The 24707-nt window shown below is 44.8% G+C and overlaps 3 protein-coding genes across 7 annotated transcripts; 1 reads left to right on the top strand and 2 right to left on the bottom strand.

The window, feature by feature from the left end:
• Positions 1–181: 181 nt before the first annotated feature.
• On the bottom strand, positions 182–8155 carry LOC130148539 (acyl-coenzyme A synthetase ACSM3, mitochondrial-like). Of its 5 annotated transcripts, none has more exons than XM_056337249.1 (6): positions 7510–8155; positions 4110–4255; positions 2479–2678; positions 1540–1750; positions 1163–1265; positions 182–339 (listed from the first exon to the last, which is right to left on the bottom strand). In XM_056337249.1, exons 2-5 carry the CDS (start codon positions 4139–4141, stop codon positions 1208–1210), a joined length of 501 nt encoding a protein of 166 aa, XP_056193224.1. In that variant the 5' UTR covers positions 4142–4255; positions 7510–8155; the 3' UTR covers positions 182–339; positions 1163–1207. The 5 variants fall into 5 exon arrangements, 3 of the variants coding, with proteins under 3 accessions (XP_056193224.1, XP_056193225.1, XP_056193226.1); XM_056337250.1 differs by having other exon boundaries at positions 1174–1265; XR_008821581.1 differs by having other exon boundaries at positions 293–339; positions 1174–1280; positions 7510–8152.
• Positions 8156–8263: 108 nt separating this feature from the next.
• On the top strand, positions 8264–12045 carry THUMPD1 (THUMP domain containing 1). Its single transcript, XM_056337671.1, has 4 exons — positions 8264–8516; positions 8848–9028; positions 9420–9668; positions 10258–12045. The coding sequence occupies exons 1-4, from the start codon at positions 8301–8303 to the stop codon at positions 10584–10586; spliced, it is 975 nt and encodes a 324-aa protein (XP_056193646.1). The 5' UTR covers positions 8264–8300; the 3' UTR covers positions 10587–12045.
• Positions 12046–12057: 12 nt separating this feature from the next.
• LOC130148748 (acyl-coenzyme A synthetase ACSM4, mitochondrial-like) lies at positions 12058–21940 on the bottom strand. Its single transcript, XM_056337672.1, has 13 exons — positions 21676–21940; positions 21007–21217; positions 20286–20493; positions 18237–18380; positions 17659–17815; positions 16057–16136; positions 15420–15543; positions 14973–15053; positions 14665–14766; positions 14184–14311; positions 13996–14095; positions 13332–13451; positions 12058–13008 (listed from the first exon to the last, which is right to left on the bottom strand). Exons 1-13 carry the CDS (start codon positions 21874–21876, stop codon positions 12922–12924), a joined length of 1743 nt encoding a protein of 580 aa, XP_056193647.1. The 5' UTR covers positions 21877–21940; the 3' UTR covers positions 12058–12921.
• Between the last annotated feature and the right edge of the window lie 2767 nt (positions 21941–24707).

The raw sequence follows: 24707 nt of genomic DNA, 5'->3' as shown, positions 1-24707 counted from the left end.
GATGAAACTCTTCCGATGCCAAATATGCTCTTCTTTTGGGGTACGTATTTGCAGCACTCACCACTTAACTAACTGGTTCGTTACTGCCTGGTGGACAGTACTGCCCCTGTGCAGTGCCAGGGGAAATGAAAACCTGGGCAAGACCAGACAGGAAGTATAGTGCTGTTTGTTGCTTCACTTACCTCAAAGACAATGCTTGGGTCAAAGTGTGGCATCTTATGTACAAATGCACATGCCCTCCGACTCCATAGTGAAAAAACGCTGCTCCAAGCTGACTTTGCCTAGCCTGTGGCTGACACATTCCAAAATATATCGGAGGAAGTCAAGTCCAGCCAGTACCTGGTAACACAAGGAAACAATCCACAGTCTCTATTTGGCAGGAACAAGGCAAATACTAAAATAACAAAGAGATGTGCCAGTGAAGCAAATCCATGTCTTGGGTAAATGGCGATTAGAAAAGGCTGAATTTCTGAGCAGGACGAAGTCACAGCATAGTGAGGGTGTCATCAGGATAGGCTGATGTTGCATTTTTCTAAGGGAAAAATTATTCTGACAGACAAGCTAACACCACCTCAGAACATGGTGTTGCATGAATATGTATGAGAGTGCTGGGGTTTTGTGGAATTTACTTTTAGGGATGAGGATTTTTTTTTTGTTTACTTCTAGTTTGGTATTTCTGATTATTTAATTCTTTACCTGTTAACAGTGAAGTGCACTGTCATATCAATTTTATAAACAACATTGCTTTATAAATTTAAAGATTCTGAACCATGAGCATTTTGTTCCTGCAGGAGCTGTGTCTAATCGAGACACACATGAATTCAGAAGCCTGACAGACCCAGGGTTCACTCCCTTTTATGGTGTGGACTTCATAAACTTGTGCTGATGGGCAATCTATAACTATACACAATGAAGGATTTACCAAAAGTTGAATGAATGTTAAAAAAAGTTAGTGACTATATGACTGCTACCATTATAAACTAAGGCAGCTGGATTCAAACTGCCTTTTTTTAAGGAAAAAAACCCACCACTTTTGGGGATGTACAGCAACTGCTGCTTTTTGAACTACTGAAACAAAAGCTTCTGGTAAAAATCTTGTTTCTCTTCCTGCTGCTATGTGACCAGCTACAGAAATATGTCTGATTTAAAATGGTATCTGTACCTTCCGCTTACTGTGAGGCCAGGGCCATAGCTGCTGTGGGAATGTTCAGCCACTTTTGCAGATCCTGTATTTCCACTGGTAAAATACCCACTGGATCTTGACACTTCGTGGTCACACACTGGTGATCAGAAAGAGCATTTTTTTAAATAAGCAAAATGATTAATAAAGTGGTTTGAAAGTGTGACTTACACATTTTTAAAAATATTTAGCCAAAATAACTGCAGCAAACAAAAGTATCATAAACATTGATATTTTTCCACTGTGCAGGCCTAAAAGAGTGAAAATAATATATTGGTGTGTGCCAACATTTCCTACTCAAAACAAACAATTGTGCTTTTCTTTCTTGCTGTCGTGCTCTCACAGCGGTATTTACTCACTTCAGTAGATCTTTAAAAAGTTCAGCCATCCTTCTTCTGTGGCCCTTTGACCCAAGCAACTTGAATTTCAGCAACTGGCATTCGGCCCCCACTGAGTCTACCGTTGGTGCCATGGAATTATCAGTGATGACACACTTTGCCTCGGATTTCTGCAGTCGATGAAGAATGCCCTTTGCTGTCAGCTGCTGCGTGCCAGGAATCCAGACAGCTCCTGAAGGGAAGGAAGGGGAATGGAGAAACATTCTCAACATCTACGAATGACACCTGTACCTGCACGCAGATTTATTTTGTTCTTTTGAGTGGGACGGAGCTGTACTAAAAGCAGGACTTGGCCTTAAATTTGTAAATACACTGATTTCTTTGATGGATTAAATGCTACATGAGGATTAACACAAGCTAGCAAATACTCTATTGATCATGGGAGAGCAAAATAACAGAATAACTTCCCTTTTTCTGAAAACACTGCCCCTGGAACATGCCATCTCTCTGGACTTGACTTCTTTGCTGGTAAACATAGCCATTGTCTCACAAGCCATACTGCTAGTGTTTGTGAGGCACCAGGATGCTCTGGGCTGTAAATGCTGGGGAGCTGAGTATTGAACAGATCCCACAGGGGAACATGTGAAACACTCTGTTAATTGTGGGCTAATTTCATTGCAAGTTAGCAAGAGGGTGCATATGTGAGGAATCACAAGTGCCTGGAAAGAGGAGAATGACAGAGGCACATGGCCTCACAGGGTTTCCTTAACAGCTAGAGCACGCATGAAAGTCCTAAAGGTACCATGAAGAAAAAACCTGGCACGAAGAAGAGTGGTTTTAACCAGCATGACACTAGTTCATCATCATTAGCATGTTGGTAGTTCTGAGTGTATTAAATGGCAGAGATCGGTTTGAGTCACAATTTCTGTACCTCCATACCATTTCTATGCTTTTACTGACCTGTTCTCACGCAAGCCAACTTCACCAGCCACTGCTCTGGGATCCGGGCCGAATGAGAGTAACTGTCTCCTTGTTGCATGCCGCAGGCATCAGAGGGTACATTTGCTGCTTTCCTGGACAGTTCCTCAAAGATCCACCTCAGCCCTTCTTCAGCACCATCTACCCACCATAACGCAGGGGGTTTAGTCTTTTTTCCCCTCCTATAGGACAACAGGGTACAGTACAAATGCTTCATTTTAGAAACACATTGCCTTTACCTTAAATTTGAGGAAGAAAAGCATTCATCACTTATTCAGTGCTGGAGAAACCTGTGAATCAACAGAAATTTGCCACTGATTCCAAACGACGCAGAGAATTCTCCCTTAGAAAGAACTGTAAATGTCATTTAAGAAATTAAATTTGTATTCTTCTCCCGAGTTCTTCATCTTACACTCTGAAGAGGTGATAAAGTAATCAGCACAGAGAAAGAAGAATCTTTCTGGTTCAGGTCATGCCAACAAAGCAGCTGATGAATGCGAGTACCTCTGGGTTGTGCTCAAGAGTCTCCTGAGCCCTCAGAGCTCATTTTCAACTTCATCTGGAATTGGGCCTGTCTGGTACTTCTGAAAATTAAATCACAGTTTTAAAAGCATAGGCCCACACAGTGTGACCTTTAATCTCACCTAATTTATGTGTGAAGTGATCTCAAATGGATGCATGCAATGTGCTTTAAAGGGGGCCAATGCATTTAGCAGTAGCAGTGTAGTATGTCACCTCCTGAGCAAAAGCTTCACTGGGGCAGCAAGAATATGACACCTTATTATTTGTCTGAAGGTAAAATAACCTAAGGTTCATTTTCAGGGGAGCAGATTTTATCTGTGCACTTCAGAGGGCAAAACACCTTCTCCAGAGGCTGTTCCTTGCTCCTTGTTCACAGCCTGCCTAAACCTGTTTTTCCTGCAACAGGAACAATTGTGTCAGGCAGGTGATACCTCCGTTCTGTTCTTGTTGCCAGGCTGGATGTAACTGCGTTTAGCACCACATCATGAACAGTTTGAGCCTGCAAAACCAGTCCAACATCCACAGAGCTCAGACCTATGTAGTAAGAAAGGTGATAGACCTATACTTTCTCCCCACCCCCCACATTTCCCTTCCTTGCATACAGCTTACATCTGGTTTGGGGTTCAAAGTTGTTCAGTTATGTAGATTCCAAGTCCTTGATGCAAAAGATTTCACCTTTGGGATAAGTGGGTGAGGTTTGACATTACACTGTATTTATCATTCATTTTACAGGTAGGCAGTAAAACACAGAGGTCAAACGATGTCCCTGGCACATCCAGGTAGGGTGTATGTCATGGCTGATGGGAACTGATGCAAGGTTTAGAGTTGTTCAGTTCACAGTCTCATTTATGAAGCAACTATTTATTCATGCTCAATCTCACAGGAGTTACTGATGAAAGCAAAGAACTACTGGGACTCACGGACAGGACAGCATGTGGCCTAAGGGATTTACAGATTCAAACTGCATGAGATGATCACCAGATTACAATCAGAACATAACCTCAGAGTCTTGGTTATTGGATTTGTCAGATAATCAGCATTAACAACCAGCATTAAATACTTTGGCATCAGAGAAGCCAAGTAACTGTTACCTTTTCCACTTCAGTCCATCTGTCCAGCACATCTGCAAAGCTGGAGTACTCTGGCACCTCTGGTCTGTACTGTTGTTTTCTGGCTTTGGAGAGATGTGAACTGGGCAGTGCTGGCTGCAAAGCTGGATAGATCTTCTCAGGGAAGCCTGCAGGGACATAGCACGTGGGATCTTCAGTAAAAAATTCACAGGAACAAGAGCCCTAATAGTCTCTTCAAGGTTATTCCTTACTGATTACCTCTCCAAGGAATGCTACAGTGATAGAGATACAAACCTGGTATTAGCCATTCCCTTTCAGAACAGCTTTTACTACTACACAGTGGAATACACTGGAACAACAGTCCCAGCTGTTAACTGGAGTAACTGCTGAGGAGAGCTCCAGTTGGCCATTGTCTGGTCCCTGCTCTCCAGTGACCATCACGCAGCTGAGATCCTCACCCTGCATTCAACCAGCAACACAACCTTGTCATTGTGGCAGCTTTCCTATAATTCACGTTCTTTTCCTTTCTATAAGCCCCACTAACCTTGTAGATCACGTTTCAGTTGCCTTATACAGCAGAGAGGCACTGAACGCTACCCAAGCACTTTGGCTCTGCCTTCTGGAAATGAAATCTCTGACGCTGAGTGACAGTACAGAAGTAGCAGCGCACACCAAGACATTACACAGATAATCCAGCAATGGTGCACTAATTACCAGCTGACCACAGCGTCACTTGGTACAAAGATATTTACAGTTTTTCTAGATTATCAGCACTGGGGATATATTGGTTGCTAGGAATGAAATGAACATAGCAAAGCCCTGAAAAGATTCTAAGTATTGATATTTTAAACATAATTTTGATGTGTGATCAGCAAAAAGCATCACTTTATGAGACAGAGAAACTTTAAAAGACTCCCTGAATAAGGAGCCAAAATGCAAAGCCTTACTTCTCAAAGAATCAGCTTAGCAGGAGGTCTGAAAACTCTGAAGGACTTATTCTCATGCACTGACAACTGACTTTGATTTACAAATTAATATAAAACCTGCTAGTTTCTTACTGAATTAATAACTATCCAGCTGTGAAATCATGTGATTTTAGTGAAGCAAAGCAACATTTTTTGTATCTGTAACATTCAGTCTGTGTATGACAAAACACAGGAGATAAACCCAGCCAAATGAAAGACAGAGAGAGGCAGAGAGAAGAGGGAATGTGGACAGACAGGAGGCAGACCAGCACCGCTCCCATGCCAGAAAACATCCTGGTCAGCGGCTTGCAGGGGTGGGTGGACAGTTCCTTTGTCAAAAGGCTGTCAGTCCCAGCTCACTGCCCCTCAGCTCACACCACCTTGCACTGCCTCCACCAAGTGGAGCGCTCTCAGCTCTGCATGTGTCCCAGCTCTGACTCCTTACACAGATCTCAGGCTCCTGGCCACACGCCCGCTCCTGCACCATTACCGTGTCCAGGGACAGGCTCCTGTGTTCCTTACATGTACTTAGACTCACACAAGGGGCAGCCAAGTTCAGCACAGTGAGAAAAGCTGATAGGTTTCTGCAGAGCTCAGCGTGGAAGTAGAAAGTATGAGTCCCAAATCTCTCCTGTTTCCTTTTCCTCCCCTCCTCCCACCCACCAGCCCATGGAGGAACACAGTCATAAGACTTTGCTACAGGCAACCCACACCTGTTACGCTCTGGCTGGGGCAACACAGGAGCAACAGCCCTGTGAGATTGGCTTTGTGACTATACAGCTCAGCAGGTACCTCAGGAACCACACCAGTTCAGTTGTGACAACAGTGGGTGTTGATCCCTGGGATGCTGCAGCTGGTGCCTGCACCAGCTTTGTTCGTACCTGGTGACTTGAAAGGTTTTGTAAGGGCTCTGCCACATGTTCAGAGGGCACACAGTTATGTGGTGCTCCAGCACTGCTGCCTCCTCTGCTCTGCTCCCATGGCAGAGGCAAGAGGGAACATGTGCTGTTCCCTCTGCCATGCAGGCCACAGTCCAGCACCACTGTGGGCACAGCTGCAGCATTGGTGCATGCCTCTACCTTCCGCCTCTCTCTCCTGCGAGGATGTCACTCACTAGGGACCTAGTAGCACTGTAGGTTAAATTGGAGCATCAAGATTCATAAGAGCTTGGCTGCCAGAGTCCTAAATGGCTCCTGCTGTATCTCATCCTCAAACCATGCCTCCCAGGTCAGCAGGGAGATTGCTAATACACATCTACATCTTCGGAGCAGAACAGTCCTCTGGGTGATGACTGAGGGTGATGCTGCAGCCTTTCCTGGCACATAGATCATGTACTTTTGCCAGAACTCCCTCCCGGGGATCTGCCACATCTGTTTGTCAACAGCACACTCAAAGGAGATGTTAACCAGCTCCCTGAAATGTTCACTGCAGCAGAAAGAAACTGATTCAAAACAGATTCCCCCAAACAACAAAGCTGCTCTCTGCCTAGTGGGAAAGGGAGACCTACAGGCAGTCTGCAGTAGTGACATTTTAAACAGCTCTTTGAAATGCATGTGGCGAAATCCTCCCAGAGGAGAGGCAGAGGAACAGCCTTAACAGGATTCCCTACCCAGAAGCTCACACCACCCCAGAGAAGAAACAAACGTTAAGAGAAAATGACAGCAATGGCTGTCAGTGACTGTCAGCAATGTGCCAGGAATACGTAGGCAAGGTTTCCACTTTAGGAAGAAATTCGCAACTTCCACAGGGACCTAACTTGTAACCTATTATTTTGGTAGTGCATACAACTACTTTCCTGAGCACTAATGGGCATTTCCAAGTCCCCCAGCACTTTTTACCACAGAGGTATCCTAGTTATGTTCTGAGTGGTTAATTGATTTCCCCTGCACCTCTCACAGCTGCCTGTAGAAATTCGTGTTTCAAACATGTCCTGACACGCCCCGCTCCAGAGACTATCACTGTAATTCAGCAGTACGTTGAGTCCTTCACATAACCCCAGCCCTGCAAAGATTTAGTGCCTTTTAACGTACGTGTGGTCAATAATCCCACCAATGTCTAACACTGGCTGTAGAATTAGATGAGCCTCAAAGGCTTTGCAGGAACAAAACTTCAGATAAGATGTAAATGCCACCTCCTTTTGTGGTTATAACTGATAAATACCTCCATCAATTGCTTCCTTTTTTCCTGCTTTAGCCTGAGTGGATTCCGTGCATGTGAATAACACAATGGTCCTGCCCCTAGCGAGGCCTGCTCAGCTGTCTCCTCCACCACTTCTCACAAAATGCAGAGGAACTTAATTCTCCCCATCCTTAATTGCCCAAGAAGCTCCAGAGTTACTGCACGGAGAGGGCCCCAGGGACAGGGATGCACAGGACACCTTCCTTTAGAAGCTGCGCTATGGACCATGATTTTTTTCTGTCAGTGCGTGTTCTCTAGTGTCTCAGGCCTAAACTTACCTGTGTCAAGAGCTTCCGTTTCAGCTGGTCCCTCTCCACTGTGATGCCTTCAGGAGCAAGCTGGGAAGCTGGGGAAGCTCTCCCCCGTGGGGCCTGCGGGTTGGTGTCCGAGACCGGGCCCCACGGCTGCGGGCCCCGTGGCTCTGCCTGATGCTGCAGGCCCCACGGCTCTGGGCCCCGCAGCTCTGCCTGATGCTGCAGGCCCCACGGCTCTGGGCCCAACTCTGCAGACCCCACAGCTGCAGGCCCCACGCCACCCGTGGACCCACACCACAGCCAGCGCCCTGCCCCTCCTCTCCCCGGGCCGCTGCCTGTCCCAGAGCCATTCGCACCAACCCAGCCTTTAACGCTGGAGCCGAAGTTCGGGGGGAAGAGGAAGCATCAAGGGCTACGAGCGGCCGGAGTTGGCCACAGCTGAGCTCGAGTGCGGAGAACCGAGCCCGGGGAACGCCGACACGGCAGGTGCGAGGCCTGAAGCGAGCGGCGGCCTGCGGGTCGGGCGCGGCGGGTTCGGTTTTTGTCGCCTCCAGGGGCACCGCGCTGCCAGCGGCAGCAACCGGCTGCCAGCGGGGCCTGGAAGGCGGCCAAGGGGCGCACCGGGGACCCCACCCGCCGCCTGGGCTCCGTGCTTCCCTCAGCGCCCGGCGGCGGGGCTGTGCCAGGCCGGCTGCCGCGGGGCGGCGCTGTGCTGCCGCGGCGGGCGGGCGCTGGGGCCGGGCGGGCGCTAGGGCCGGGGCGGCGGGCGGCGCGGCTCTGACGCCATCGCGGAGCGCGGCGGCGGGTGGCGGTCGATGGCCGCGGCGGAGCCGTCGGCGCGCAAGCGGCGGCCCAAGGGGCACTTCGCGGCGGCGGCCGGGCGGGCCAAGCGGCCCCGCGGCGGCGGGCGGCAGCTGGAGGCCGGCATGCGCGGCATCCTCATCACCTGCAACATGAACGAGCGCAAGTGCGTGGGGGAGGCCTACAGCCTGCTGGGCGAGTACGGGGACCTGCTGTACGGCCCCGAGCAGGTGCGTGCGGGCCCGGCCGGTGGCTTGGGGCCGGGCGGGAGGCGGCCCGGGGCCGGCGGCGCGGCATCACCCGCCCCCTCGGGGCGCGGCTCCCGCGGGCGGGGCAGCGCTCGGGGCCGCCCCCCGTTCTGCACGGAGGAGGCCCGCTGGCGTTGGCCGCGCGGGGCTGGGGGGTCTGGGGGCGCCACCCCGTGCAGGCCGGCGGCAGGAACGGCCCATGCGGGCACCCCCAGCCCCGGGCGTGCCGGGGCCCCGCCGGCGGCCGCGGGGCTGCGGGCACCGGGGCCCGGTACCCCCGAACCCCCGAAGCAGGGACGTGCTTTGTGTGCAGTTCCCAGATCCCGAGGAGCGGCTGTCCGGCAGCGACAGGGAGGAGGACGAGGACGACGTGGAGGCGGCCCTGAGGAAGGAGGTCGGCCAGATCCGCGCCTCGACCGAGCAGAAGCTGCAGCGGTTCCAGTCGGTGGAGAGCGGCGCCAACAACGTGGTCTTCATCAGGACCCGCGGCATAGGTGGGACGGGCGCTGGTGCTGTGGGGCTACACCGCTCCCAGGGGCGCTGGTGGCGCTGGTGACCGGCCCTGGGACGCTGGTGATGGGCCACGGAGTGTGACTTCAGGAAACTCATATACCGAAGACAGACGGCGTTTCCTCTTCCCCTTGGCACTGTCACTGAGTTTTGCCATTGGCAGAGCCACTACTGGTAGAGGAATCTGCTTTGATCAAATAATCATGGATTATCCCATTTTAGTACAGTGAACCAGCTCTTTACAGAAAAGGATGTGTGGCTGACAGCAGTGCAGCACAGCCAAGCGTGCGTTTCCCCAGCCTGTTAATTAGAGGAAGGAAGATAATCAGGAAACGCCTTCAATTTGTTTCTCACACTTAGATGTTTTTCTTGCAGAACCCGAGAACCTGGTGCACCATATATTAAAGGATATGCATGCCACTAAAAAGAAGAAAACACGAGTCATTCTGCGCATGCTGCCAGTTTCTGGAACTTGCAAGGCTTTTATGGAGGATATGAAAAAATACACAGAAACGTTTTTTGAGCCTTGGTTTAAAGCCCCTAATAAGGGTACTTTTCAGATTGTTTACAAAGCGCGTAATAACAGTCATATGAGTAGGGAAGAAGTAATAAAGGAATTGGCAGGTATGTATGGATTTCACACAAAACTAAGAACAAGTATAAGCAGGCCACAACTGCATGCGTAACGTAGGTCAGATTATTAAAAGTGGTCTTAATGGGTGTATGTATTTGTGGCTTAAAATCTGTACGTTGAATCACAAAAGCTTCTATAAGACTTACAAAAGCTTGACATCAGTATTCCTTGTTGGTGTCAAGGTCTTAAGAGACAACAAGCAGAAGAGAGTACAGCATTGTGGGTAATTTGGAGTGTCAGTTATATGTGCTTTGAAATGACTGCTATCAGACTTTCTGGATGCTATATTGAAATAATGTGTCACTATTTCCATTGAATATACAACTCATAAAATAGCTCCACCTCACTAGAGTATTTTGTTTCTTGGTAATTGCAGTGGGATAGCGTGCAGTTACTTCAGTCTTACTGGTGGTATATTCTAAGGGTCCTGGTCTGTTGTGCTATTTTAAGCAATTATGAGTAATTGGTAACAAGGGGGATGTTGCCTTCTCTCACTTAACTTTTATCATTTCAATAGGGCTCGATTTTGCTCTGAAGCATTTTTTTCCAGTGTTTTTCAAACTACCTCTTGTTTTACAGGAGTTGTGGGCAGCCTCAATCCAGAAAACAAAGTTGATCTTAATAACCCACAATATACTGTTGTGGTGGAAATAATAAAAAACGTCTGTTGCTTGAGTGTCGTGAGAGACTATGTTCTGTTCAGAAAATACAATCTACAGGAGGTGGTAAAGAGCAACAAAGACAACACGCAACAAAACCCATCGTGTCTGACAGAAGAACGGAACTCGAAGGTAGTAAAACCAGAAACTGAGGAGGAGGAGAAGAGCTCAGAAGAAGTAAAACAAGAGAACAAGAATCAAGGTGAAATACAAGCTGAGCCCAAGAGGAATGATGTGCTGACAGTGTAGAAATGTGGTTGAAAGGAAAGGTAAACACAATCAAAACCTATTAAAAAAAGTTGCCCTAGAGTTCTGAAAGGGCATTTTAAAGAGGAGAGTGGGTTTTGTTCTGAAATCTTATTTTTAAAATCCACATGTGTAAGAATTTTAATGCTGGTTGCAGGTGGAGCTGACGTTACAGCAGATGTGAGTGCATCACCTTTCTGGTGAAGCTTGCTGTCATTTTACTTCTGAATTGCCTTTACCTAGCACAAAAAGCTTGTGTGTGTGTGCATGCATATGTCAATGTGACCATCCTGACATATATTGACTCTCCTTTGTTACATCTGATGGCTACAGAAACCAAAAGGCAGTGCAGAATCAGCTCTATCGGGAAGTATTGGGAGAAGTGAGAGATCTGAAAAAACAGTTGCTTGCAGAGGATTTTTAAGGCAGCGATCTGACAACTTGTGTGGCTGCAGAACTCTGATACATTTTTCTGTATGAACAACAGAATGAGCTAAAACTGATAATTTCCTGTATGATGGAGGATTACACATATATATATATATATATACACACACACATTGCCCTACAAGGATACACTAAGTCTTGAAAGTGAATGGGAAGAACTGCTATGATCAAAATACTTGAATACTATGGGATGATTTAGAGGATAGATTTTACTGTTCTGGAACAGTCGAAGTACAGTGGAGGCATTGCAGGTGGCTTTAGCAAAAACTACATGTGTGTTTACATTAGCTGTGCATACAGCAGTTACTGGTTCAAAGAAAATATTGTATCACTGAACAGAATTCTTTTGAGTAATTTCTTGTAAATAGCCTTTTCCTGCTCTTTCCAAAGACTTAATCCTTGGGTGGCGTGGGGTGGGGGGTGGGTGAGTGATGAAGTCATGGGTTTTGTTTTAGTTTGGGTTCCCCCCCCCCCCGCCCCCCCTTAGGTCTCCAAAATTTGAATGTAAATACTGCTTGAAAATTTATTAGGTAAAAAGTTCTCCATTATACTATACTGGTTAAGGGGAATGAAATTGAATTTTTTGGTAATAGTTTTAGCTTTACAGTATTAATTTTAGTTCAGGCTGAAAGTAATGTTAGTGAGTCTTTCTGATGTCTGTTACAGCAGCTCTTTTGATATCCCAGTGACTTTTAAGAACCAACCAAATCCAGTGCAGCTATAACCTGCTTTCCAGTAGGGTTTTGACTATGCTTCCTGTACAACTGTCTAGCTTTAGCATTTCATTTCTAGCGTAAAAGCCCCTTCCTAACAGGAAAAGACTCATCTTCAAGCACACCACTTGCTGTTCGTCTTGGTCTAATGAAAAGGATGTGTTCAAGTGTCTCAACAGTTTAATTTATATTTTCCTCTAATCTCAGAAATTGTTATAGCAGTTGGAAAATTAAGATGACTTTTTTCCCTAGTCCTGTCTCCCTGACCACCCATTTATTAAAACTCTGCTTTCTTACCTCCATTGGTGTTTTTTTTAATTTTAAAACTTTTTGTGTGTGGATTAAACCCAACAACGTCTAGGTCACACATAGGAAAGAACCATTTGAGGGCAACTGTAAATGTTTATTGGTAGGTGATATTTGTGATCGCCATTCAAGACAGTCCAATTAACTTACTAAGGACAGAGTCAGGGATAGTTTCTGAGTTTTTGTTTGCATTTCTCCCCTTCCCTCTCTCCTCCCCTCCTCTTCCCCCTCATATTTGTTTTCCTGCAGGACCTAGAGTTCTTCAGAAGAAACTGCTGAATAGCTACCACTCATTTGTCAAGCCCATGTCTGATATTTAGATGCTGCCTATGCTGCAGTCTTAAGTATGTCTGCATTCTTTTACTTCCAGATTTTTCATAATTTGCATTTACTGAACACTCATTTTTAACACATTAATTTCTAAATCTTGAGGCTTTCAAGATTCATACAAGCACAGTGCTTAAATTGGATGCATGCAAGAGCTGTGGCCATTCTGGGGAACTTCATTATGTAGTACCATCGTTTCCACATTAGTAAGCCTCTTTTGAGTTAAATATCTGGTCTCGAAGAATGAATGTGCTGCTTCTTCAACCTGGTAATCACTTCCTTCTACTTGTACCCTAATTCTGAAAAGCATTAGGTGGCTGGAAGATTTGTTTGCATATGCCTTGCTAATAGGCTTGATTTTTGTTAAGCAAGAACACAAGCATTTAAAAACAGTACAGTTGGAGTTTTTAAATCTCGTACCTTATTACACAATCACTGGCTAACAAGTGAAATATAATCCTATGTCAGTGCTTGCACTTGTAATAAAAAAGGTCAATTGTGAATGAAGTTGATAGGGATAGGCTTTTTTAGATTGCTTATCAAAACTAAATCCGTCCCCACTCCTTGTTCCTCAGTTCATTCCGTCTGATTTTCCCAGTCATTGTCTTTGGCAGCTGCTGGACAAATTCAATCTGATTCAAAAGAGGAAAAAAGTAAAATGAGCAGATTTAATGTATAAATCTTTTTCAGAACAGCATAGGTTTCCATCCTACTTAAATAAGAATTTGGTGACTGGGGAAATAATTCTAATTTGGTTTTAGATTGTGTTGTATCTCCTATTTTCTAAAATCTTTAAAATAATACTTGTGAATTTTCTTGCACAGTACATATTAGACTTTTTTTGATTGTTACTGTGTTTGAACTGAGTCTAATCTTTCTGTTTCTAGCCTCCCCAGGGTTAAAATAGGTATTTGGGATTATTTTTTTATTTTAAAATACACTCATGTTTACTTGCCTTTCTGGGATACTTGTATGGAGCAGTGAGTTTCTTGACGTGATCTTGCAATTCACAGGCCAGTTTCGTTGGATCTTGTGACTTGAAGGAAGGAGACAAGACCACAAAAGCTTTTACCACCTAAAAAGGGAAAATAAATAAAAAATACAGCATTAATTAAACTGGAGCAACCTAACAAATCAGGCAATTAAATGAGAATAGGTGAGTGTAGCCTGTGACGCAGGCTTGCTCTTATCATACCTGTGCAGCAGGGCAAAATTTGCTTTTGTGTAAGCAAATCTAAAATTAGGATGAAAGACTGTTTCTACCTTACATTAGTAAAGGTCCTAAGTGATACATGATAAAAGTTTCAAACTGTGCTTCACTTAAAAGTTCTTAGATGCCAGGGCCTTTTCTGTAAACATATGTTGTTAAAGTAAAGAATATATATCCAGGCAGTGGGTCAAAGTGTACATCAATTCTTACTAAAGTCACCTTTATAGTCGTCATTTTCATTTAAAAAAAAGAAAAAGGAATACAGGATACACAAGCTACTGCTCCCCTCTCTTTGGGTAAAGTGATGGAAAAGTTTGTATAGCTATATTAAGTCTTCTGAATTCAGTGGAAATCTAGTGTAAGGTCTGTCACACAAGGTGTTTTATGAATACGAGGGACCACTAATTACCTCCCCTCTGATGGGATCTGGGCTGCTGACCACAGCTGACTCAACAACAGCTGGGTGCTGTATCAGGGCACTCTCTATTTCAAATGGTCCAATACGGTACCTAGGGGAGAGGAGTTGAATGCTGAGAGGTGAAAGGTAGAGGGTTGTTTTTTAGACATTTCTTGGCATTTTAACTGAAATCTACAAACCCAGAGGAGATGATGACATCATCAGATCTCCCCATAAACCATATGTATCCATCCTCATCCATGCTCCCTCTGTCTCCAGTGATATAGAAGTTCCCACGGATTGTGGAGGCAGTTTTCACTGGATCGTCCTGTTGAACAAGCAACAATTAAATATTCAAAATCCTGAGAAGCCTTAAGCTTAGAGATGAGTTTTGCCTCTTGGGACGCTACCCATAGTATCTTTCACTACTTGTTTTCTGTCTCAAGAATGCAAGAGCTTGTGCTTGCTTCTAGAGGGGAAGATTTATCAGAAGGGCAGATACAGAACTGAAGATCACACAGCAGTTCTGCAGATGAATGGGGGAGAGAATGGAAGTTTCTTAAGTCAAAACTCTGTGAAGGGCCACAGCTCTTTGGTGTTGCATCTGCTCCTGTTGATATAAATAATACATACCGTGCTGCAGGCCTGAACTGTCTGTCTGGAAATTCACTATTGGCTTACCACGTATCGGGTGAAAAAAGTAAATGGCCACTTGGCACCCATTTTGATAGCAATGTCGCCTTCTTTCCCAGGAGGCAGCACACTGCCCTTTTCATCTATGACCTGCAACAGAAATGGCAAATGGATGATTATAACTTTCCCATTTTAAGAGCCGTGTTCTAAAACTATTCAGCAGCCAACAGCTCAACCAAAAAAAATCACCCTGCCCTGGACACCACTGTATGGTACCAAAACTTGTACAGTATGTTGTACTCTTGTGTATTACTTCCTGTGAAATCAACAGCAAACAGAAAAGGGGACCAACGTACCTGAACATCATAGGGGGAAGCTGTCTTTCCCAAGGAACCTGGCTTAATTTTCATTCCTTTCATATTTGCACATATTATTCCCTGTCGGAAAAGACAAACAACCAGCCCAGGTATTCACTGTCATTCCTGAGGCTATTCTGGTCCTTGTACTACGCCCACTGCTGAGCTAGCATAAGATCTACATCTTCCATCTGCATGAGCCAAAACAAGTCTTAGATAAATAGGTCAAGATACTCTACAACTTAAGTAATCTTAGAAGCAGTATCATAACCAAGCTGTCATTCTAAGCAAAGCAATAAATTCTCTTGTAGGCAACTGCCATGCCATCTTTATTTTTGGTTAAATACATATGGCCAAGTTCTGTATTTACCAAAAGGAATGAGATACCCAAGTCCCCTAAGTGACAGTTGAGGTGTAACCCTTTACAAAAAAGCTGAACGAACGTACAACTTCGGTTTGGCCGTAGCCTTCGTAGATAGTCAGTCCTGTTTGGCTTTTCCACTGCGCCATCACTTCTGGGTTGAGTGGCTCCCCTCCAGCCAAACAGTGCTTCAGCGCCTTGAATGCACACCTTCATAGACAGAAGATATCGCTGCGTATCAGGGGACAGAAAGGGACACATCCTGCTCTCCCTGACGTCCGTATTTCCAACCCCACGACCTCAGGACAGACTGGACTCTCTTAGGGTTAGGGTTAGGGTTGAGATAAAGCCTAGGGCTCCAGCTGGTGTAGGGCTTGAACCAGGCTGCCAAAGCTGTGAACTGGAGATGTGCAGGGCTGACGGCAGCGCAACCGCACACGTGTCTTCAAGGGTTGAATCCCACCCTCCATATTTACTGCCTGTAACGCCCTGGGGCAAAATTGGTTCTGGGTTGGGGTGCCTGCGGGGTGGATTTCCACACCTCTCTGCAGTGCCAAGAAAAGGGCATGCCTCCTCGCAGCCCCTGCCTCCCACTCCAACACAGAACTTCCACTGCGCTCAGCGTTTTAAGTGGCTATGAGGGCTCACAGAAATCGCTGTTAACGAACCAGGCAACAGCTTGAACAAGCAGAGCACAGTCCCGTGTTAACAGACGTGTGGTACCTGGTGAGGTCATGCTGTACCAGCATGCGGTAGGCAGTTGGGGTGCTGCACAGAGTGGTCACCGGATATCTGCACAATGTCTGACAAATTATAAAAAAAAAAAAAGGAAAAAAGAGGGTTAGGCAGCATTGTTTGGGGGAAAAAAAACCTTGCTACTATTACTTCCTATTCCATACTAGGATGCAAATTACAAGACCTCACTTTACACGGAAAAGTAATTCCATCACCGTCAGTGTTCAGGAAAAATGTTACGGAGTGCCCCAAACATCAGCTGAAGAGGTCATACATTGACTGTGGTAAATCACTGGTGTACCTAATTTATCCTGATGTTCACCTGATGCACAAGAACCATCCCTTGGTGTAAGACCCTGGCCCTGGAGGTGCAATGTTAAGTTTTGCAGGGGACTTCTGTAAAGCCCACATCTCGCCCTAGGACAGTCAGGCACTTCAAAACGGACACACCTAAAATTACAGGTTTCTTTTGAACATTTTGCTTGTGCCAGTTTTTTATCTAGCCCTACACTTTCTGAAACAGACTGTCACAAATCTTTAGACATGCTGCAAGTCCCTCAGCTGTCCTGAGCTGTCTCCATGAGCTGTGGCTGAGTTGTGAGTAATGCTGTATTAAAAGGTTGATTTGGACTGGCAAATTTATATATCCTCCTTTACCTGGGACACAACACAGGGCATGGGTACCTTGCCAGAAAAATAAAGATCTCAGCTGAGTCTGTTTTCTGACACACCTTTACTTCTCACCTGTAACACCAGCAGATGATTCAGTCACTCAGGTAGAGTTAAGCCTTTTTTTTTTTTTTTTTTTTTTTTTTTTTACCTTCACTTCTGCCTGCAATGAAAATTTGCTCAGGGAAGGGTACAGGCAGTGATAAATAAAAGCAAGGAGAAGACCCCTCATTCACCAGCCTTCACTCCAGCCACACCATGGGTAAAGCAGCCTCTAATACCAAATTTGATTTTGTGCAGAGATGTAAAATGCCATGCACGTTGCAAGCAGGTGTTTGCAAGGCCAAGAAATTGAAACAAAAAAAACCCCCAAACTAGCAACTACCATTTTACAAAGGAAATTAAGTGGAATTAAAATCCCCAAATAACCCCGACATGTTAGGAATGTACACTTTTCCATGTAGGTGCTTTGAGCCATTTGGGAACAGCACTCTTCCCTTTTGCGATAGATTAAAACCTCAGATTGGCTCGAGAAGCTTGAAAATAATTTCTTTTAAGAACAAGCCCATCTCACAGCTTCAGTGTTTTCCACTCCTGGCTTGCCTTTCTTAAGGGTCACAGCAGCGTAATTAAAATATTAATTTACATGTAATTCAGCTCATTCATCATTTCAATAGTGAAATACAGTAGGGGAGAGGTTTAAGTAATACCAGTAACGCCTACTGATAGGAAGCAGCTGGTAATATCCTGTGCCCAGAAGAATCACGCTGCAAAATCCTTCCTGTATTATATTCCTGTTTGAAGAACAATCACCATCTTCAAACAGCTAATCCCATAAACCTAAGAGGCTTACGTTCGAGGCCTGCCTGGAAAACAACATGAAATATGAGTAACTGTTCATTGTCAGCATGGTGTTCTTACATTTATGATTGTGCTTGGATCAAACTGTGGCATGGCATGTACAAAAACACACGTGCCCTGGAACCACGGACCAAACACGCTCCCAATAGCTGCCTTTACCCAAGCAGTGTCCGATATGTTCCAAATGATGTCTGAGGGAGTCAAATTCATCCAGTACCTGTTGAAGACAAAGGTGGCTGATGTAAGGGAGTCTGTAAGCGGAAATTAAGGATGTGAGGGAGCTTTTTTGTTTTGTTTTTGTGGGTTTTTTTGCTTAGAAAGGCATGGTAAATTTGATATGAAATTCAAGAGCTCAAATAAATGCCTTTTGCCTAGCCTTTATACGGATGGCAAAGAAAACCAAACGGTATCCTAACTCATTATTTAGCCTGGATTAACAGACAAGTAGTTTCTAAAAAGAAGCCATACACTATATTGAACAAGATCCTTGCTTTGTGGGTACAGTTCAGCTGAAGAGACCAAAAAGAATGACACGTACAATATTTTGGAAGCCTCATCATCTATCCTAATTTTATCACATACACAAATTCTTCTGCTTACTTCAGAGCTGTAAAAGCATAATTAGTTGAATACTTTACCTTCCACAGAGAAAAAAACTGAGACCAAAGCTTCCATAGGAATGTTCAACCATTTTGGGAGAGCCTGAGGTGCCGCTGGTAAAGTAGATTGCCATTGGATCCTGGCTTTTTGTCTTCATGCAGCTATGGGCAGCGGGGGCAGCCCTTAAAAAATATGAAACGTTACATGAAACAGTGGCTGGTGTTATTCAGCACACTTAGCTTGGATCCTCTGTGCCCAGTATATACAGGACTGTTTGGCTAGCGAGATGTGAGGGATAAAACTACTGAGATCCCCTCACTCTTGCACTCCTAGTTCTGTATTAAAGTGTTGCTGATACTGCTCGTTAACTGTTCTCCGTGGGCACCTTCTCCAGAGTAAAAACGCCGACTGGCTCTCCTTTATTTGCCTCCCTTACCAAGCACCAGAAGGCCCAGCACCTTGTGTTTGACCCCAGGGCCCTTCAGAGAGCATGTCTTCTAGTCTTAATGTGATTAGCTGAGGGAAGACCCACCATTTGTTTTGGTAGGTGGTCCCACTAGTTAATTATCGTTGCCATGCGTGGGAAGTACGGGGAGGCTCAAACTCCTGCTTGTCTGGCACATGACAGGGAAGTATTTCTCATCTCTTACTAGGATGAGAAAGCAAACCTGTTTCTTTTTCGCTGCCAGGACTGATGTCCACAAAGGTTTTGCTTGGCATGCAAACATCACCCATGCCTGCAAGGGCATGGGAGGTCTGTCTCCCCAGGCCAGCTGTCTCCTGGTGCTGGCTGGCAGGCAGGCATGCTGCCTGGGAGCCCTGGCTCCACAGCCCCGCAGCATCCCGGCCAGCCTAGCAGCCGGCTAAGGCAGCCAAGGACACGGGGAGCTGGGAAGTCTGGGCAATTAGCCCACGAGGCAGCCAGGCTGCCAGCGTTCTGGGAAGACAGCGAGCCAGGCAGGACAGCAGCCCAGCACTCTGGGAAAGACTGGGAGACTGACAGCTGAGCAAGATTGGAGCCAGACAGCCAGCACTTTGCAAGGCAGCCATCCAGGGAAACCAGACAGCCTAGCTGCCCGACCGCCACCAACAGCCTCTGCAGGACTGATGCAGTTCCAGACAATATTTAGGTTTTATCAAATCAATTTCACCCTCTACCATGGAACTAAGCCATGGAATATTAGCCCAGCAGGAAAGAGGATTCATCAAATTGAATGTTTTAGTAGCTCTAGAAGGTTTGGGAATGCAGTGTTACTGCTTCCTCTGTCTTCCTGTTTAGGGACTGAAATGGGCAATTGTTGGAAGGAGCAGATGGAAATACAGCGAGACTGTGCAGTCAGCTGCACAGGTGATGCTGGTTCAGACACCCATGGTTGTGAGAACACGTGGCACATCTTATAAAGCTCTTAAAGTGACTGAAGAGCTTGGATCCCACCTTGAAGGAATGGTTTTAGCTACATAGATGCTTTTAGGAAAATACCAGCTGGTAAAATCACCCCTTGGGCCCTGAGCAGATTGCAGCAGGGTATTTGCTTCCCTTCCACGCTTTGCCTCTCCACCCCTTCCACAGTCCCGTGCACTGCAGTGAAGAGCTGTCTGTTGGGTGCACTTTAGTAGCTGCTTTTCAGCAGTGAGGCAGATGGATTCCTAAACACATTAGGTTCATTTTGCAGTGCCCTCTTCCAGCCTTTCATAGTGAAAACCTATTGACATTAGCCCTATTATCATCAAGTTTTAGGAATGTGGATTGGAATAATATGTATAGAATATTTTTCTTCGAGCTTTAGAGGGTAAATAGGCCACAGCTGTCTATATGAGAGGCTTTTCTGTCTATTTTTCCATATTATTTCATAGTCATATGTAACAAACCTAAATATTGTAAGACTGTACTTATTTTTTAATTAGCAGTTTAGCTATTCCCAAATATTCCCTTTCTTCATAGAAAAGAAACCTAATTGTCCTCTCTATCACACTCTCAAAGGCATCTAGTTTATTAATGAACCACAAGTGCGCAAGTGTGTTTAAACAACATGAGATATTTTCCAGTAGAGATGACTTTGAATGGAGTTAAGGTAGAAGGCACTTACTTGAGCAAAACACTGAAGTTGAGCCACTCAGCCCTGCCGCTTTCAGACACAATTAGCTTCGTTTTCAGAAATTGGCACTTGGATGCAACTGAGTCCACTGCAGGAGCAAGCACATCAGTTGTAATAATGCACTTAGCCTTGGAAGCCAGCAATCTATAGCAAATGTCTTGTGCTGTCAGTTGTGTAGTCCCTGGGATGAAGATAACACCTGAAAGTGCAATAAAATTGGAAATTTATTAGGTATTTTTCACTTTCAGTCCTGATCACTTCATAGCTTCTGATTTGTTGAATACCAGCACCATTCAATCCAGAAATGACAAGAAGGTAAACCAAGCCACCCCTCCCCCCACCTGAACTTGGATACAGATGTGCTGATCTGAAGTACAAAATAGCTTCTCTTTCTACAAGATCTTTTGCTCCAGGCACAATGGAAGGAGAAAGTATAACTTCTGAGCAGTAAACACTAACAGCTTTAACTTAAGCCTGTTGAAGTTACATCAAATTGATTTAACACAATCAACACAAGCCAGAGAAAGTGAAAGAAAAGTGATGAAGGTAAATCCACCAGTTGTAAGAGACCACCCGCACCAGCCCCTTCGATTGTCAAATGTTCAGGCTACAGAGACAAATAAGAAATATAATTGTTAAACAAATTGTTAACCAGCTTTTGGCACAGAAGGTGACAATCAATCTCCAGACCATTAGGAATGATACAATTCACCTGTTCGCATGCAAGCCACGTTCAGCAGCCACCACTCTGGGATTCGGGGCAGAATCACTAAAACTCTGTCTCCTCTTTGCAGACTGCATGGCCCAGAGAGCACGTTGGCCACTTTTTGTGACAGGAATCCCAGCTCTTCAAAGCTCCATCTAATTTCATCTCCTTTTCCATTTATCCACCACAGAGCTGGATTTGATGGTCCCTTTCGTTCCTATAAACAAGGCAAGTGTAAATAGCATGCTGGTTACTTCTGAGACTCCTGTAGTTCCTTGCAGGGTTTTGGGGATGCTCCAGGCAGTGGAATCTGATAGTGTAACATATCCTAGGGCAGGGATATTAAGCATGTTTTGTTTAAAGGAGCCCTTTCCCAAGGCATGTATAAGTTCCTGTGTATCTACCTCATTTGCAATGCTCATAAATTACTTGGGAGGCTTTTATGAACCAAGCGCTGCGCACACTGCCGAATCCGTCACAGACACAAAGCACCATGTCCCCTCTGATGCTAAAGCAAATTCCCTCTCCTTTCTCTGCAATGTAAGATTATGTTAAAATAGAAATAGAGGAGGAAAATCTGGTCCCGCTGAAGCCGGTGATGGTTTTAGACTTGACTTTGGGGACAGGGACACAGTTTCACTAAAAATACTGCATCTATAGGGTCAGAATTGCTACCTTTTCTATTTGAGACCACTTGTCCAGCACATCACTTGCAAAATTAAAGTACTCGGGTACTTCCTGTTCACAACGACTGATAGCTTCATAATCTGAGAAATTCAAAGGTGCAAAAGTCTTGTGATACTGGTGAAGTAATCTGCAGAGTGTCTGGATGCTCCATCGGGACCGCAACACTTGAAATTCAAGTAAAATCTTCATGGCACAAAAGCAGATATATGGGGGCTTTTGGAGATGGTAACTATCAAAACTATTCTTTAATGATTATTTCCCTCCTACAAGAGACAGAAAAATCAATAATTGTATTATGATGTGCACACTTCCAGATGAGCTGTTGGCTCCAAAAGGAATAGATGTATACAGAGCAGCAAGTTACCATTTTATCCCACCTGTTTTTATGGGGTAAGCTAGAGCTCTGGTAACCCTCTTAAGTCTCCTGGTTTTTCATCTATCCACACGTTTCTCGGAGAATTCCACTTGCAGCTGACAATTCCTATTCTGTCCAGCCAAAGTAAAGGCTTGAAACTGAACAGCTGGATTTTTTTTTAAAAAAAAAAAAGAAAAAAGAAAAGAAAAAGAACTTGTCAGGAGTTGTACCGACTGTTTCCATGTTTTCAGCACCACAGCTGTCTCCCCCAGCCCTACAAGGCTAGTAATGGCAAACAGGTTTGGTTGCAGGATGGATGCCATGTTCTGTTCCCGGTTTTTGCCTCAGAATCCAGGATATAACCATCACACACAACTACTCAAAGACCAGCGTAGCCACCAGCCAGCAAGGAGCAAGGGTGAGGGTCTGTGCATTTAGCCAATATGGAAGAGATGCAATAAGCATCCTTACTGTTTGTTGGTTTTGTTGCTAAAGCAATAAACATTAACCAGAAGTACATTCCACATCGCTGTTTGCTTTGCCTTCCTTTTGTCCAAAGAAAAGACTGTGCCTCCTCCTCCCCCCAGCATTTACCTTGTATTAGTTGGACAGCAGAGTATCGTGAATAACTCAGGTGGTTTTCTACATTGTGTTATTGATTTTTTTACCAGGCTAATGCTTTTGCCACATCTGCGTTTGTCCTTAAATATGCAGAGTTGCATTTGGTTTCACAAAATACCATTTGCAGTTGTATATTACCCTGAAAACACTTTGCAACCGAGTGAATTAGCGCTGTATGTATGGGAACATGGTGATCAGGATACATTCCACTTCAGAGACTTAAATATATAGATGAAGGCTTTTTCTTTTTTCATGTAGTCTACTTGTAATATATGGCTTCTTATCTCTGCCCTTAATGGGTCGTTAAAAAAAGCCTTATTCTAGAACTCACAGCTCATCAGTGAAATCTTTGTGGAATTTGCTGCTGTTTTATTTTTCCTTTAGATCTGAACGAGTGACTGCAGACTCAGACCTAGAAAGACATTCTTGCAGAAAGAAGCTACTTCTTCAGTCTGCTTGATACAAAACAGAAAAGCATAACTGCTCTGTGGTAGTCTACCCTCTTTCATAAAAGTGAGAACCACGTGAAAAAAGAGGAATAGAATATGGCATTACAAATATTTCTTTTTTACATTAGGAGATAGCATCTTTCATTTTTGAGAAGACTCAGTATTTGGACAACTACTAAATAAAAACTAATTGCTCAGGGCATTTAAATAGTTTATACTTACCTGGAGATGTTACTTGTGATCGGGTGAGATTTTTCAGCTTCTCCTCATGTATCTTGCCTAGTACTTACCTGGCAAGTATTGCCTCTGCCTGGCTTACTCTAGTTGTCTGAGCGGTTGTAGCCCTTCAGTAGTATTACACATCACATTCCATGCCGCGGATTATTTCTGCCCAAGAGGGCAGATTTCATTTCTCCAATTATCTTCTGAAGAAAGGCACAATCACTGAAAAAGTTGAGAGCAGATGGAAAGAACACTGAGTATGAATGGCTACATTTCTGGTCCACTGCCTTTCGAGAATAGATAATCCACCATACGTTAATATATAACTCCATTCTATGGCACCAGTGACTTTGGAAATAGCAACAGTAGGGCTTTATTTTCAGATTTCGGAGTTAAACATAGTATGAGAATCGGTATGATAAAGATATGAAGATTTTCATAAGCCTGGTGCCAATAAATATAATCTGTAATATCTGATGGACACTTCTGGGGAAAAAATACATGCAGTTCAGACATGGTCCATCAGCTCTGAGGAGGACAACGAAAACTCAAACTACAGTCTCATTGCTACGAAACAAGGTGACAAAGGGATGAGACAGAAAATCCATGCTCTGGAGGGCAGCAACATGATGCAGGAACTCCAGCAATTCAATTATGAAGACACTTGGTTTACGTGATTCTACTACAGTCATGGTACAATCTGCTGGTATTGCTACCACAGGTAGTAAGCCCTGCGAGGGGAACACATTTTTAAACTAAGACCTAGATAAATAAAGATAGCACATAAGCATATGCATAGGCTAAATAATATATAGAGACTGTATGTAAATACAGGTATTTGAAAGACATGTAGATGTGGCCCTTTGGGACATGAGGTCTTTTCCAACCTAAATGATTCTATAGAGAGGCAACAAAGGGTATAATTAAGGATCAGAGTCAGGAAACAGTCAGAGATGCTGTTAGAAACAAGCATGAATAGCAGCCATGGAGGTAACGGACTATGCAGAGACAGAACCAGGCTGGTAGAACCCACATGTGGAATCTCTGCAGGCATCAATGCATGGCCAGTCTTCCAGGAAAACTGCTGAACTGCTGTGTGTTAGGAGTATCTGAAAGCTTTCAAGTCACTTCTGCAAATGAATGTAAGCTCTGAAATCACTCAGAAGTAAACTATGCAATTTGGCGTCGGTGTCTTTGCACGAGTCGTGTACAACCTCTCTCTGGGTCTTGCTGTGGACTCAGAGCCAGCTCCCCTGACCTACTGCTGCAGGGTTCACAAGCTGTTCGATGACCCTCCCCAGCTTGCCAAATCACACACAGTATTCTGAAAAAGCAGATACTCAAAGCTAAAGTAATTATAGGCTACCTGTCTC

This window comes from Falco biarmicus, chromosome 4, assembly GCF_023638135.1.
Source record: "Falco biarmicus isolate bFalBia1 chromosome 4, bFalBia1.pri, whole genome shotgun sequence".
Classification (NCBI taxonomy): Eukaryota; Metazoa; Chordata; class Aves; order Falconiformes; family Falconidae; genus Falco; species Falco biarmicus.
This window is presented reverse-complemented; position numbering and strand designations above follow the sequence as displayed.

Bases quoted from the DNA above. Each gene is read 5' to 3' on its own strand.
- LOC130148748 (XM_056337672.1), bottom strand. From the start codon at position 21,876: ATGAAGATTTTACTTGAATTTCAAGTGTTGCGGTCCCGATGGAGCATC. The intron at 20,494-21,006 runs GTGAATTGTATC...TTGCACTTTCAG, and splicing joins CGTGGCTTGCATGCGAACAG to GTGTTATCTTCATCCCAGGG. The intron at 13,009-13,331 runs GCAAGTAAACAT...CTTTTGAATCAG, and splicing joins CATACAAGTATCCCAGAAAG to ATTGAATTTGTCCAGCAGCT.
- THUMPD1 (XM_056337671.1), top strand. From the start codon at position 8,301: ATGGCCGCGGCGGAGCCGTCGGCGCGCAAGCGGCGGCCCAAGGGGCAC. The intron at 9,029-9,419 runs GTGGGACGGGCG...TTTTTCTTGCAG, and splicing joins CATCAGGACCCGCGGCATAG to AACCCGAGAACCTGGTGCAC. The intron at 9,669-10,257 runs GTATGTATGGAT...CTTGTTTTACAG, and splicing joins AGTAATAAAGGAATTGGCAG to GAGTTGTGGGCAGCCTCAAT.
- LOC130148539 (XM_056337249.1), bottom strand. From the start codon at position 4,141: ATGTGCTGGACAGATGGACTGAAGTGGAAAAG. The intron at 2,679-4,109 runs GTAACAGTTACT...GTTGTCCTATAG, and splicing joins GATGGACTGAAGTGGAAAAG to GAGGGGAAAAAAGACTAAAC. The intron at 1,266-1,539 runs GTGAGTAAATAC...GTGACCACGAAG, and splicing joins CTTTTTAAAGATCTACTGAA to TGTCAAGATCCAGTGGGTAT.